This window comes from Passer montanus, unplaced genomic scaffold (genome assembly GCF_014805655.1).
Source record: "Passer montanus isolate IOZ18808 unplaced genomic scaffold, ASM1480565v1 scaffold168, whole genome shotgun sequence".
Classification (NCBI taxonomy): Eukaryota; Metazoa; Chordata; class Aves; order Passeriformes; family Passeridae; genus Passer; species Passer montanus.
The window spans coordinates 463,114-478,148 of NW_024364048.1; the positions used below are offsets into that span (position 1 = coordinate 463,114).

Consider the following 15,035-nt stretch of genomic DNA (forward strand, 5'->3'; position numbering starts at 1 on the left):
ATTGCCCCAGCAGCCCCACCAGTGCTCTGTCTGCTGCCAGACCTCTCGTGGATGCAACCCAGGGGCTGTGTAGGAGGTTAAAAATATCTCCATTCATTATTTACTCCTTGCAGCAAGAACCCGCTGCTTTGAAGTGTGATGATAAATACAAACACCATCAGAAACCCTGCCTGCCCACCCCTTCCCCTGCAGGAATATTTGCTCTTTGTCCTGCTCTGATCTCCGGTGAACTCTTCCAGCTCACCTCCTTCAAATGTATATTTTCATTTTCTTTCAGTGCAAATCAAGCCTTTGGAAATGCATTTCCAGTGGTGCATCCCCGTTTGCCTCGGCAGCCTTGGAGCCGCTCGGCTGTGACGGGGATCAAAACCAATTTTGTTGTTTATCCCAGTATTCACAGAGCTCCCAGAAATGCACGTACAGATAATTCCACGTAGGTGGAAAACAAGGAGCATCATCATCACCCACTGAAGTGCTCTGCCACTCCTTCTCAAAACAGAAACAAAGGAATCTTCAGATCAGCCCGAGGGAAGAAACGCGTTCTGTATCTGAAAGCAGAGTTCCTTTAAGGTTGACCCGACTTATTTTCAATAAACATCTTTGCCTCCCCCAGCAGATCTAAACCCTTTCTTCAAAGATAAACTCCCCGTGGGGGGCTGTGGTTTCCAGGTTTGGAGTTTCACGGGGAGCCAGGGGCTCATAATTCCCAGTGTGAGCAAGGTTTAGGGATAAAGGGTGATGTTTGCTCACTACAACGCATCTTTGGAACGCCCCAGCCCTGGCAGGTTGGACACTGGGGCTGGAGCAGCCTGGGGCAGGGGGAGGTGTCCCTGCCATGGCAGGGGTGGCACTGCGTGGGCTTTAAGGTCCCCTCCAGCCCAAACCGTTCTGGGATTGTGTTTTTCAGATAAATTGCAATAAAGTGCTGAAAACAATCCCCCAGGGAGGGAGGGACAGTCCCGGGGGCTGCATGGCCCAGCTCCCCTCCAGAGGGGAATTCCCTCTGGGACGGGCAGTGCCCATCCCAGACCCCTCGGGAGCAGCAGACCCTGCTGAGCCCGGGGCAGCTCTGCTCTGCAGGGCACCGCAGGGGGATTTTACACACCCAGTCCCTGCTGCATTTCCCAGGAAAAGCCCAGAGATGCCTTGTGGAATCACCCAGCTCTGCAGGGGGGAAATAAAACCAACCCTTGGCCCGGGGTTAGCAATTCCAGGGGCTAAATTGTGTGGAAACAAGGATGGAAACACGTTTGTTTGGATAAATGTGGGTTCGACTGGAAGAAAACATCTGCAAAACCCCTCCTGTGGCACTGCAGGCTCGGCTCCAGCTGGAAATCTCTGCCATAGGACACTAAATGTGGCTCCACGAGGAGCTGGGGACAGTGTGGTGACAAGGAATTGCTGGGGTGTGCAGCAGGTGGGTGGGAGGGGAATCACTGCACCGAGCTGGGAGAGGGAAAGGGGAAGGATGGAAATGGATCCGACAGTGGTGGGAGACAAAAACGGACCAGGACCTTCTCCAAGAAGACGTGGGGCCCGTGGGTTTCCCATTTCAAGGCTCTGGAAGCTGCATTTGGTGAGAGCGAGGGAAGAGGGCAGGGAGGAAGGAAAGGAGAGGAGAAGGAGGAAAGGAGAGCGTTTGTGCACTCCGGAATGCTGGCTTTGGGCAGAAATGTCTGCTGCGGGCAGCAGCAGCAGGAGGAGGAGGAGGCTGGCAGCAGCGCCTGTCACTCCCACCCCACGCGTCTCTCCTTCTCCCCCTTCACCCCAAACCATCCCTGGACGCTCCTCTCCCGAGACAGCCCCGTGGGAGTCGGTTCTGGGGTGGCGCGGGGATGTGGGGACACTGTGAGCCGTGCCTGTTACAGCGCAGTGCACAGGAGCGCAGGACCTGGCGCTGCCCCCTCGTGCGGAGGGTGGGCATTGCCCAGCCCGGCCCTCCGGAGGAGCCGGGCATCCGCAGCCCCCAGATCTCCCGGGAAATCAGCTCTGCCCGTCACTAAATGTGCTTTTTGTAGCTATCTGTGGTACCAGCCAGTGGCCAATCGACCCTCATCTCTGCGGGGGCACGGGATGACCCAGCCCTGCAGGGTGGGATTGTCCCTTGGTTAATGCCCCTGGGCTGCTCTTTTTGTGCCAACCCCGGCAGTGTCCCAAAGGAACAGAGAGCCAGGCGGGTCCCTGTGCTGCTCTGAGACTCTTCTGTGGGGACGAGGAGCAGAAATGCCCCAAAGGGATGCGCTGGTGGAGCAGGGGCACACGGGGACTGAAGATTCCTTGGATTTCAGTAAAGACCTGTGGCCAAGGGAAATGGGCAGGGGTGGCAGGGCTGGGGGGCCCTGGGGCTGTGGGGTGAGGGGCTGAGGTGCTGGGGGGACACAGGGTGAGGGTTTGGGGTGCTGACCCTCTGCAGGGAAGTGCGAGCAGGTCCCAGATCTCTTTGTACCCCATCACACGTCCCCTCCACCTCCCGGCCCCGCTGCTCCCCCACCGTGTCTTTGTGCTGGACTTTTTTGGAATTCTCCAAGAGCTCAGAACTTTATTCAGCAATGGAATAAAGGGAGAGAAGAAAGGATCCCTTTCAGGGTCCCTTTCAGCATGGCAAAGGCTCAGCAGAGCTCGGGCACCCCCTAAACACCAGGCAGGGCTTTGCCAATTCCAGCCAGGGACAAGAGGAGTCTCTGCCGGTGCTGGTGGATCCTGGGCAGTGCTGGATGCCCACGGAGGCTGCAAAACTCCCTGGTGGCCTGGAGGGCTGTGCTGGGCTTGGGGCTGGGGGAAGAGGATCTGGGAGCATTTCTGCTGAGCTCTGGAGATCGGTGTTGGAGCCTGGCCTCAGAATTCCCACAAAATCTGCCCGTGCTGTCCCAGCTTGCCGAGCCCCACGCTGCAGACAGGCCAGGGAGGTGTGAGAAACTCCAGCCGGGCTGCCCTCCCCCCCAGCACCCCAAACTGGGCCAGACTGGGTGGACTGGGCCGGGTCTGCAGTCCCGGTCCTGGCACTCTGCAGCACCACGAGGCCGATCTGGTCCGGTCTGATCCCATCTGATCTGTTCTGATCCAGTCTGTTCTGCCCCGCTGTGCCCCGCTGTGCCCGGCTCTGCCGTGCCCTCTCTGCCCCGAGGGGACGCTGCAGAGCGGCGCTGCCGCTCCGGCGGCCGCAGCCCGGCCGGGGGTCCCCGTGCCCGTGCCCGGGGGGCACAGGGGGTGTCCCGGGGCGGCTAGGCGCTCTGGAAGCCCCACACCTCCAGGAGCTGCACCTGGAAGTTCTCCCGGCAGAGCGGGGGGTTGCCGAAGGTCTCGCAGCGCTCCGTGTGTCCCCGCAGCAGGCTGGCGTCCAGGGACAGCGCCTGGCCGCCCCCTCCTCCTGCGGGAGCAGCGCAGGCTCGGCCGCGCTCCCGGCCGTGCCAGCCCGGCCCGGGCCCCGCGGCACGAGGGAGGGCGGCCAGGGGCGCTCCGGGCCCGGGCAGCGACCCCGGCAGGGCTGGGCTCGGGGGTCCCCTGGGGCTCCGGGAGGAGCCCCCCGGGCTGGGCAAGGGGAGCTGCCCTCGCCTGCCCGGCCTGGAACCCGATATCCCCGGGGGAGCTGCTGGGAGCCGGCAGGGACCCTCTTATCTATAAGGACCCCCCCTTATCAATGGGGACCCCCTTATCAATAGGGACTCCCTTATCGATAGGGACCCCCCTTAGCAATAGGGATCCTCCCTTTTCAATAGGGATCTCTGTTACTGACATCAATCCCTCCTTACCAATATCGATACGGGCAGCGGGAGGCCGAGCCCGCCTGCAGCGTGTGCCCGCTCGGCCGCCGCGGCTCCGCTCTGCCCCGCACCCGCCGCGCTTTAAGGGGCGGCCGCCCGCGGCCCCGCTGTGTTTGGGGTAAACACAGCGAGGGTGGAGCAGCTCCGCGCCCGCATCGCCCCTGCCCGCCCCGGCCGGGGCTGTGATCACCCCGTGGGCCGCGACAGCATCGAGCAGCAGCGCGGGCAGGGAACAGCCCTTTATTCCCGAGGATAACCTCCGTGCTCCCGCTCGGGCCGCGGCTCCAGCGGCCCCGGCGCGCCCCGGGACGTGGCCGGTCCCGATCGGTTCCAGCCCAGAACCTCTGCGGAGCCGCGGAACGAGCGCTGTGCTCTCGGACAGGAGGGTGGGCTGCAGGAAAAGCGGCCCCAGCAGCCGGGAGAGGCTCCCGGGACACCGCCCCGAGCTCTGGGCTCGGGCTGCGCTCAGCGGGCACTTTTATAGGCATCCGAACCTTTGAAAGGATGTTTATTAGCCTTTAAAATCGGGTTGTTTCTGGTGGGATAAGAGCGGGACGTGTCCCCAGCCCTGCCCGGCCTGCGGGACAGCCGACGGGAACTGAGGGTCCTGGGAGGCTCATTCCCGGGAGCATCGCCGGGAGCGGATCGGGATCAGCCCCGCAACGGGGATCAGCCCCGGGAACGGGGATCAGCCCCGGAACAGGACCGTGCTGAGGAGATGCGCTCGTTTCGTTATCGATATCGTTATCAGCACTGTTGTGATTGTCCCTCTCGCTGCCGTCATCGCTGCTGTGAGCAGCGCGGCAGAGCTCTGGCAGCGCCCCGGAGCTGCCCCTCGGGTCTGTGCCCCACGTGCGTCACCGACCGCATCCAGAAACAAAGGGAGAGGCCAAATCCCGGCGGATCGGGGGTGGGAAGGGCTTGGAGGTGCTGCGGGAGCGAGGGGCTGCGCCCACCGCGGCCACAACAGCGCCAGTGCCACCGGGGCAGGGCACCGAGGGCAGCGGTGTCACTGCGGATGGGCAGGGACGGGGACAGGGTCTGCAGAAGGGAACCGGTGCCACCGCTCCTGCTGGGTTCACGGCAGCAGGGAGGGGTGGGGACGGCTCTGGTTGTGTGCTGGGCACAGCTGCACACAGCTGGACACATCTGCACCTTGTACCGGGCACCTCTACACCCCGAACAGCTGCACCTCTGCCCTCGTACTGCAAAGCTCTGTGCCCATCCTCTGTGCACCGAACCTCTGCCGCTGTGAACCCCGAACATCTGCATCTGGGCCCCGCACATCTGTCCCTCTGTGCCGAACAGCCGGCTCTGCCCTGTGCCCCCCGAGCAGCCGGCTCTCCCCCGTGCCCGCTGCCCAGCACAGCGCAGCCGCTGCGCCATCGTCCCCGCTGCCCGCAGTGCCGCACGCTGGGGCCGTACCGCACCCCGGTACGTCTGTCCGCTCTCTCCGCTCTCTCCATCTCTCCCAGTTCCTCTCTCCATCTCCCCTCTCTCCCCTCTCTCCCCGTTCCTCCTCCCGTTTCCCTTTCCCCTGCGCCGCTCCCGGCGCCTGCGCGCGGCCCGTGCGGGCGGATCCGGCGGAAGCGCCGCGCAGGTTCCGGGGCCGCGATGGCTCCGGATCCCTGGTGAGCGCCGGGCCGGGCCGGGCCGGGCGGGGCTGCGGGCCGGGAGCGGGGCTGCAGGGGCTGCGGCGCCTCCGGGGCCCGGCACGGGCGGGAGCGGGGCCGGGCTGTGCGGGTGTGCCTGCCCGGAGCCCGTCCCGGTGTGCGTGTGTCTGGATGCTGTGCCTTTCCCATCCCGGTGTCCGTGTGTTTGGGATGCTGTGCTTTCCGCTGTCCTTTCCCATCCCGGTGTCCGTGTGTTTGGGGTGCTGTGCCTGCCCTTCCCGGGTCCTTTCCCAAAGCCCATCCCAGGCTTTGGGGCTGTTGTACCTTCCCCTCCCGAGGCTTGTACCGGCGGGTCCCAGCCCATCCCAGCTATCCCATCAGATCCCAGCCCACGCCGGCCGATCCCATCCCATCCCATCCCATCCCATCCCATCCCATCCCATCCCATCCCATTATCCCATCATCCCATCATCCCATCCCGGGTCCCGCAGGCTGCCGCTGCTCGCCGCCGCTCGCCAGCTCGCCCAGGACATCGCCGAGAAGCTGCAGGAGCGGAACCGCTGCCAGCGGAGCGGGGAGAGCTCGGCCAAGGTGCCCGGGCTGGGTGCGGTGTGCCGGCTGCGACCGGCCGGGAGCGGGATTCCCGGGATGCGGGGCGGGATTCCCGGGATGCGGGGCGGGATTCCCGGGATGCGGGGCGGAGGAATAAGCGGATCGGGGCCGGGCTGTGCCGCTGCCGGCACCCGCAGGGGAAGGCTGTGTCCCTTTAGGGGTCTGTAAGGGGAACGGGACGGGAGTTTGGGATGAGCAGCGGCTCCCCGGTGTCCCTGGTTTGCTGCGTGCGGCAGCGCTGGTGCTGGGAGGAGCTGCGGCCGTGCTGGGCACGCCCTGCTGCCCGTGCGGGCTGGCCCTGCGGGATGGAGCCGCTCCTGGGAGCCGGGGATGCTGGGATGGAGCTGCTCCAGAGAGTCGGGGATGCTGGGACGGAGCTGTCCCAGGGGCTGGGATTCCCAGGGATGCTGGGATGGAGCTGCTCCAGAGAGTCGGGGATGCTGGGACGGAGCTGTCCCAGGGGCTGGGATTCCCAGGGATGCTGGGATGGAGCTGTCCCAGGGGCTGGCATTCTCAGGGATGCTCAGCAGCTGCTCTGTGCCCTCTCTGTGAACAGGGAGCAGATGTTCCTCCCCCAGGGCTGGCTCCTGCTCTCTGCAGTGGCTGCAGATCAGAGGGAACAGGAATCTTGCAGCCTTGTTTTGGCTGCATCTCTAACAAAATGCAAGCCCAGAGTTAAACAGGAATGAGAAGCAGCAGTTGGAGCTCACCCAGGAATGTTGTGTTCTCCACATTTTCCCACTTCCTGTTTAAGAAATAAAATAAAGGTTTTCAGGAGGCTGCTTGCCCTGGGGCTCCAAGCCTCATCCTTTCCTTCAGGAGCAGCTTTGAGTCGTTACTTGCTCCCTTGGCTGTTTTCAGATGAAAATTGCTGTAAGCCCTCGAGTGGGTCATTTATAATAATTTCACAATTAAAGCTGCAGTGCTTTTTGTCCCCCTCTCTGTGTCAGGGCTGTAATGCAGTGCTGATCCCTGGGTCTGCTGGGCCACTCATTTGCCGAGAGCTGTTCAAATCCAATGCAGTTTTTGAAGTGTTTCCTTGGAAGAAGTTCTGAGGAAGAGTGTGCAGGCTGTGCACAGTAATCAGTGCTGCTGAACGGCTGCCTCACTTCAGCAGGAGTTGAGAAGGGGTCTCAGGAACCCCAAATGAGTGGGATTTGAGCAGTATTTCTTTGCTTTGGAGCGTTTGGAGGTGCAGATTCAATTCCTGCTTTCAGGATGGTGAAGTATCAGAATTGCACAGATACACCTCAAATAAAAAGACCAATAAAAAGATTGCTGCTCAATCTGTCTGTGTTTATAGGGGGCAAAGTTCTCTACTGCCAGCAGTGCCAGCTCTGAGGAGCCCAGGCCCCAGGGAGACGTGGGGCTGGTGCTGTTTGGAGCCTTTCTGGGGCTTGTGTTTTATGGAAACATTGCACGGGTGGCTGACTGCTCCATAAAATCATTTGTTCCATGCCCTGTGTTTTCCAGCTTGCTTTAATCCATTATCAGGTAGAGGGGAATATTTGGCAGTGTTTGATTCTACTCTAAACAAGGTTCCAGCAAGGAGAGAGGTGTTTCCATAACAGAAATGCCTGTTGAGACACCCACGGCTGAGCAGTCGCGTGTCCTGTGCCTGCTGAGTGCTGTAATGCAGGGAAATGTCTTTGTGCAGTGCTGGCCTTTGAGGGAGAATGTAAACAGGGTTTCATTTCTGTAGTATTTTGCAATTAGCACGGCTGACAAACTTCTTGCTTGTTGCTGAGCCAAAAATAGAGCACAAAAGCTAACATGGAAGAATAAACTGTGAGGAAGGATTTTCATCCAGCACTTACCATCTGTGAACTCTGCTCTGTTAAGCTGATCATAAAACTTCCATTGGTTTCTTTTATTTTCTTTCTACTTTTCTTCTGCCTTGGTTTTCTGTACAGGAGGGGAAATCTTTTGTTCTCTCACTGCAGTTTCTGCCAGGCTGCTGCCTTTGGTGACTTTTTTAGTTGTGTCACCTTTGTGCTCTGTTGCTGTTCTGGGTCACAAATGCAGCATTCTCCACCTGGAGCTGAGAACAAACTGAGAAATTAATTACCTTTAATTACCTGATTGCAGAGCTGGAGGCCACACAGAGGCTTCAGCACTCCCAGAATCTCTGACCCCTGTGCTGGTTTAGATCTGCTGCCACGGTGGCAGTGGGAGCTTTGGTCCAGAGGTGGATTTTGGCTGCCTCAGCCTGGCTGCATCTGCACTCTGCTGTGCCTGGTGGTGTTTGAGAGCAAAAAAAGTCAGAGAATTTCAAACTCCTGGGGTCTCCTGCTCCGTCCCAGACAGGTTCAGTCTCTCAGGCTCTGCTGCTCCATCCCTGAGCACACAGGCAGGGTCTGGCAGCACTGCCCCTGCAGAGGGCTGCTGCTGCTGCTGCTGCTGCTGCTGCTGCTGCTGCCTCTGGGGCTCCAGGAGAGCAGGGCTGAGAGTGAGAGCAGCTTTTCCTCTCTCCCACAGAGCAGCTGGGGTTGCTGCCTGTTGTAATCCACAGCTTGTAAACAAGAGGCACAGCAATTCTTAATTAGGACGACTTGCATTGTTAATTGCAGTTTGAGTGGTTTTTTCTGCATAGCTGGAATGAAAAGAAATAACATCTGAGGAGGAAAAACTGAGAGGATAATGTGAGTTTGAGTTGGAAAGGGGTGGGGGGAAAGCAGGAGGGTTCCTGCAAGCCTGGGGTTTGCTGGCAGCAGGGAAGGATGGCTGAATTCCATTTTTACTGAGAACACACATCTGGGGCTTGGGCAGGTCAGTGGTGAGAAAGGACTGGGAGTGCTGGGTGCTGCTGAGAAGGGAAATGGAGCAATCTGGATTTCTTTGGGGTCTTAGATGTCAAGTCTGGAGGAGTTCAGTGCAGAGAATGTGTGAACCTGTAGCAGCATTCTCTCTGATCCTGGTAGCTGGGAAAGAATCTCAGTGGCAAAAGAAGCTGGTGCCTGATTTTTACTGAAGATCAGAGGAAAGAGCTGGAAATTTATCTGGAAAATATTAAAATGTGCTGAAATGTTTTGCCCATATAAAGAAGTGTGTTTATAAAGACTTGAAAGACAGCTTTCCATATCCCTCAGCATTAATGCCTCAGAGTTGTGTTGGTGAAACTGTGCCATTGTTTTGTAAGCAGTGACTCCTGGCTCTGAACGGGCTCTGGGCTTGCTGGAGCCCCTCACACCTGTGCAGTGAAAGTTAAATGTGTGTATACATGAAATGTCATGTCTGACAGAGCGGCCAGTGACAGTGTCTGTGTTCCCCCAGGTCAACGTGGCCATCAGGTCCTCGCTGCAGAGCCTCAGGGAGAAGATTGAGCAGCTGAGGGAGCAGCTGCTGCGGGCAGTGTCCACTCGGCAGATGTATCTGTGCCAGCAGCCCTGCCCTGGGGTTCTGGGCCACCTGGAAATCGTGCTGTGGAAACGTGCTGTGGAAATGTGCTGTGCAGAGTGTGCAAAATGTGCTGTGCAAAGTGTGCTGTGCAAAGTGTGCTGTGCAAAATGTGCTGTATAAAATGTGCTGTGAAAATGTGCTGTGTAAAGTGTGCTGTGTAAAGTGTGCACAATGTGCTGTGCAGGATGTGCTGTGTAAAGTGTGCTGTGCAGAGTGTGCTGTAAAACTGTGCTGTGCAGGATGTGCTCTCAGCCCCTGCCCCACGCTCTGGGTTCCCCTCGTTCCCTCTGCAGCACACTTGGTCTCCAGAAGGTTCTCTGTGTGCTGTTGCTGTCAGGGCAGCTGCAGGCCAGGAAGGGCTGGGCACTCTGGGCTGCTGGGACAGAGCCTGGCTCTGGTCACCTCTGTGTGCCCAGCCTTGCCAGGGTGGGCTGAGAGCAGCTTGAGCAGAGCTCTCAGAGCTGCCTGTGCTGTGCAGGCACTGCTGTCACAGCAGGGTCACTTGGCCAGCACTAAACTGCCCAGTGCATTTTCCTCTGGCCTTTTCTCTTGGCTAAAAGCAAGGAGGAAGCTTTGTTCAGGCTGGGGTGTCCTGGCTTTGGCTGACTTAAGACACAGCAGCCCTGCAGCCAAAACACTGCAGAACACACCTCGAGAAATCAGGTTTTCTGCTGGGAGTGTTACCTGCCCCATGGCTGGACTGGGAGATGCTGGAGCAGTCAGGTTGGAGGGTCACAGGGATGTCCCTCTCCCTGTGAGGTATCCAGGAGAAGCCTGCTTTGAAGGAGGGGTGTTTAATTTCAGCCTGGCACAGCAGAAACCCCTCCTGAGCCCTGAGCCCGAGTGCTGTGCTGGTGGCCAGGGCTGCAACTCCCAGTGGTGTTTGGGCAGGCAGATGCTGCTGCTGTGGCAGAGAACACACACAAACCAGTTCAGCCAGTGCTGAGCCCACTCAGCAGCGCCTGGGAGAGAGTTCAGGATCCTCAGGGTGTCCCTAGGGTTAATTTGGAGAGGCCCCCAGAGCTCCCCTGTGGGCACACAGCTCTCAGAGGCACCGTGTGAATTGTTCCTCTGCTCTCCAGGGGCTCTCGGGTGCTCTGCTCAGGAACTGCAGCTGGAAACAGATGCTCAAAGGAAGATTTTGGTTTTTCTCTGATCCCTTGGCTGGGAGCTGCTCCCCTGGTCTGTGTGAGGAGGCTGCAGTGCAGTGAGATGAGAAATACCCTGCTGATTTTAAAGGCTCTCTTCTGCTTGGCCTGCCCTGGTGGTGGCAGGGTCATTTGGAGCTCTTTTAGGAAATCTCATCCTTCCTGAGCTTAACCTGTGCAGCACTGTGACACTGTCAGAGACCAAAAATAAACAGAAAATGACTTTGCTTGGATTTTGGAGGGGAAATGCTATTCTTACTGCTAATTTGGCAGTACATGTCCTTCCAGTTCTCTAATTACTTTAAGATGATGACGTAAAGATCATTCTGTGGCCACTGTATGAAACCTTTTGTTTCAGTTATGTAAAGATCAGAAACACATTTGGAATAACAGCAGGTTTCATTCAGAAAAACCTGACCAATCCTCTTAGATCTTGGAGCCTTTTTTTGAGTTAAAATTGTTAATTTTGATGATGAGGAGGTCTGATTTATTTTATGAATGTATAACAAGCATTATTTTATGGAGTGAATGAAAGCTTTGTGGTATTTCTGAGTTTTGTCCTTGACCCAGAGCCATCAGCACCCAGCTGGAGGGGGACAGGAGGCAGAACTTGGTGGACGAGCTCCTGACCCGGCACAGACAGCTGGAGGCATCCTACAGGAATGAAGGCCCAGAGCCAGACATGAGCAGGTATGGCCCTGTCCCCTCAGACTGCAGCTGAGCTTGGGGTGCATCTGGGGTGGCACCTGAGCTCATCTGCCCTGCAGGTTCCCAAGGAAATGCTTGGAAATGAGGTGGTTTTGTCAGTGACTGCACATTCCTGGCAGCTCTCTTCATGCCTGCAGAGGCTCCTGGAGCAGAGGCTGGACAGAGTTGTAGGAATAAAGTTTATTAAATTTATTAAAAGGCCTCAAAGGATCCCCCTTGGGCAGTGCAAGAGCCCAGCCAGGGCTGCACCCAAGATGGAACCAGGATGGACTCAGAGTCACGAGTTCTCACACTTTGATCAGTTTTGGTCCATTCCCACCTTGGGTTCACTGTCCAGTTGCAGCTGCAGGTGATGCAGTCCCACCCTCCCAGGCTGCTCTCCTCCATCCCCTGTTGTTTGCACTTTTTGGGGCTGAAGCTGCAGCGGTGCCCTTGGTTGTGGGGCTGGGAAAGGATTGTTCTGTGTGCCTGAGCTGTGAGGAGAGCTGCTGGCACTGGGTGTGGAGGTCAGAGTTCTGTGCCAGTGCAGTGCAGAGTCTGGAAATGTGAAAGATGAAAACTTAAGGCAAACAGGAGGAAAATACCAAAATCCCTTGATAATTTCAGACCCCATTAGAAATGATTAGGGAATCCAGTATTTTCCAGCAGAAGATAACATCAGAGAGTATTTATTTGCTGGTGCTGCAAGGCTTGGTGTTTTATAGTTCTCTTTTAACTTCTATTATTAAAAATGAATAAAACCATGCCAACTATTCCATCTGGTGAATTCCCACCCCTTCCATGGTCTCCCTTGTGGGTCTGCTTTTCAGGGGTGCAGGCAGAGGCACCTCAGGGCCTGAACCTTGTGCCAGGAAATCCAACTTTGCTCTCTTGCCTGAGCCCGGGCTGGGAGTGCGTCTGTAGGGAAGGGACTTGGAGGGAGTTTGGAGGGATCTTGGAAGGAATTTGGAGGGATCTTGGAGGGATCTCAGAGGGCTCCTGGAAGGATCCTGGCAGGTCCTGGCAGGAGCTGCTGTCAGGCACGGAGCCCCAGGCTCTGGAGGGCTCAGCTGCCGCTCCCAGCTCGGGTCCCTCTGCACTCCTGGCGGATCCCGGCCCAGCTTTGGGACTCTGGAGGTGGCAGAGCCACCCTGGAATGTGCCCGGAGCTGCCGCTGGGCTTTCCCTGCATTAGAGCAATCAGCACGCGGGGTGTGATGGGCTGAGCACTGACACTTGCCTGGCTTGTGCTGCTTTTCCCCATCTCATGCAGCCTGCTGGGACAGCCCGCGGTGCCAGGCCTGCCCCTGCCAGCAGCCCTTCCTTTCACTGACCTTCCTGCACCGCTGAGCCCACGGTCATTGGCCAGGCCCGGGGCTCTGCCCTGGAGTTCAGCTGCTTTGGGTCTGCTCAGGCTCGGGGAGCTGCACTCCCTGTGGGAGCTGCTCTGGGGCTGTTCTGGGCTGCAGGGCTGTGCTTTAATGCCCTCGGGGCTGATCCCAAGTGACAGCTGCTGCAGGCTGCTCCTGCCTGGGGACAGCATTCCTGCCCCTTGGGCCTCATTGAGGTGCCCTGGAATTCCCAGGGCAGGGCTGGGCTGTTGAGTGCCCCCCTGGAGCAGGGCAGCTGCACTGCCCTCAGGGGGGCTCTAATGGCAATTTCAGTGGCTTCTGCCCCTTGTCCTCCCTGGGAGAGGCTGTGCAGGCTGGCAGAGCAGGGGCTGCAGGGGGGCAGAATTCCCAGGGTCTCACCCCATTCCAAGGGCAGGGAAAGCAGCCAGCAGTGGTGACTTGCTGGGTGGCACAGGTCAAACTTTTAGAGTGTTTAAACATTTGTGGAGACAGAGGAATGGGAATATTCCCACTCCTGTCTGACCAGTCTCAGGCTGGAGAAGTTCATGTCAGTCACCAGAGAATCAATAATTTACCTGCCCTTCTTGGTGTCTCTTGGAGTTCCTCAAAAACAGAGACAGCTTCTGGTGCCTGTGGGACACAAAGCCCCTTCAGTAAGAGCTACCCCAGGTACATTTTAGAGCAGTCCACAATCTTTTGTCTCTTCAGTGTGGGTCACCATGTTTCCTGGTTGAACCCCTCCTGACAGATGGAAGGCATTTCAGCCTGGATCCAAACAGGAATTTTACCTAATGCCAAACAGGCTTCAGTCCATGAGTGCCCAGCTTCAGGTGTCAAATGCTTTGGGAATCTGGCTCTGTTTGTGGGGGCCAAATAAGAAAAGAAGGAAATAAGATCTTCCCATCAGGAGAGCTTCTTGTCAGGAAATCTCCACCTGGGGTGGTGCCTGGAGGGGACTTGGAAGTGCTTGTGTGGCCTCTCATGGGTTTTTGGAGAGATAGAGAGGGTTTATATTCATATTTAGAAAATTCATATTTAGAAAATTTGTTTTTATTAGAAAATGGTTATACTTATATAGACAATTTGTATAGTTTTTTTTTTACAAATGTCTGTATTTGTATAGAAAATGGTTTTATTTATTAGCTTGGATCTTCCTAAAAATACAGAGCGAGCCCTGTAAGTGAGAGAACGCCCCAGTCCTGCAGCTCCCCTGTGGAGAGTGACCTGTGAAGGGGCTGGGGTGCCCTGGGTGCTTCAAAGAGCCCCTCTAGTTCAGGGAATGCTCAAGTGATCATCCCCCCAGTTGTCATATGACCCAGGTTTTGTTTGGGACTCAGTCTTGCAGAGCCCTAAGCCTCGATGTGTGGCCTTGGCCCAAGGTAGGTGCTGGTTGAGTAATCCAAGTTTCTTGGGAGGTGTTCTCAGAATTGTCAGTGAAACAAAAGACAGCCCTCCCTCATTAGGCAGGGACAGAGCTCCCTGGTTTTAAACCCCAGCACCTTTTATGCTGGGGCCATGGCTGAGCCCTGTAATTAGTTAAATCTGCTCCCCTCATCAAAAGCCATCCCCACGCTGCAGTGCTCTGTGAGGCTCCCCAGATCTGCCTGATTAACTTGGCTAATTGGATAAGCTTTAATCTTCACACCAGCGCAGTGAGGCAGGATCAGAGGCAGGAGGAAGTGCTCGGTGGTTCCCAAACATGTCACAAAGATTATTGTGCCCAGCACAGCACTTGGCATGACCCAGCCTGGAGGAGCAGGGCAGAGCACAGGGGGGAGAGAGGCACGACCACAAATTATTCCAAATGTGCTTGCCTTGGCTGTTTTTAACAGGCAGGAGTAGCTGTGCTCGTTTCAGCAGGCAGAGAGCTCTCTGTTCCCTTGGCAGGGTGAAGCAGCTCTGTCAGGTGTTGTCACCCTGGGGTTGTTTCCCAACTGAGGTGCATTGGGTGAGCTGCAGCGTGTTTCCATCCTCTGCTCCTGCCGTGGTCACAAACCCCGTGTCCCTTGTGGGCCTGGGGATAAAGGAGCACATCTGATCCCCCAGAGCAGGGAGGAGAGCTGGCTGGTGTGGAAAGCTGCTTTCCAGGTGTGTGTCACTTTGTCTGGGCAGTCCTGATTGCCAGCCCTGATAGATACACGGAACTGAATTGCCAGCCCTGATAAATACACAGAACTGAATTGCCAGCCCTGATACATACATGGAACTGAATTGCCAGCCCTGATAGATACATGGAAATTGAATTGCCAGCCCTGATAAATACAGGAAACTGAATTGCCAGCCCTGATAAATACATGGAAACTGAACTGCCAGCCCTGATACATACATGGAAACTGAATTGCCAGCCCTGATACATACATGGAAACTGAATTGCCAGCCCTGATACATACATGGAAACTGAATTGCCAGCCTTGATAAATACATGGAAATTGAATTGCCAGCCCTGATACATACATGGAAACTG

The 15,035-nt window shown here is 56.9% G+C and overlaps 1 protein-coding gene across 2 annotated transcripts in view; it reads left to right on the forward strand.

The window, feature by feature from the left end:
• Positions 1-5,331: 5,331 nt before the first annotated feature.
• STX8 (syntaxin 8) overlaps positions 5,332-15,035 on the forward strand; it is a 94,375-nt gene continuing 84,671 nt past the window's right edge. The window contains exons 1-4 of one of the 2 annotated variants that reach the window (XM_039703743.1): positions 5,332-5,392; positions 5,866-5,965; positions 9,260-9,354; positions 11,113-11,223. In XM_039703743.1, coding sequence (XP_039559677.1) covers positions 5,376-5,392; positions 5,866-5,965; positions 9,260-9,354; positions 11,113-11,223 — 323 coding nt within the window. In that variant the 5' untranslated portion in view covers positions 5,332-5,375. The remainder of the gene's footprint in view (positions 5,393-5,865; positions 5,966-9,259; positions 9,355-11,112; positions 11,224-15,035) is intronic. The other variant, XM_039703744.1, reaches the window with a different exon arrangement.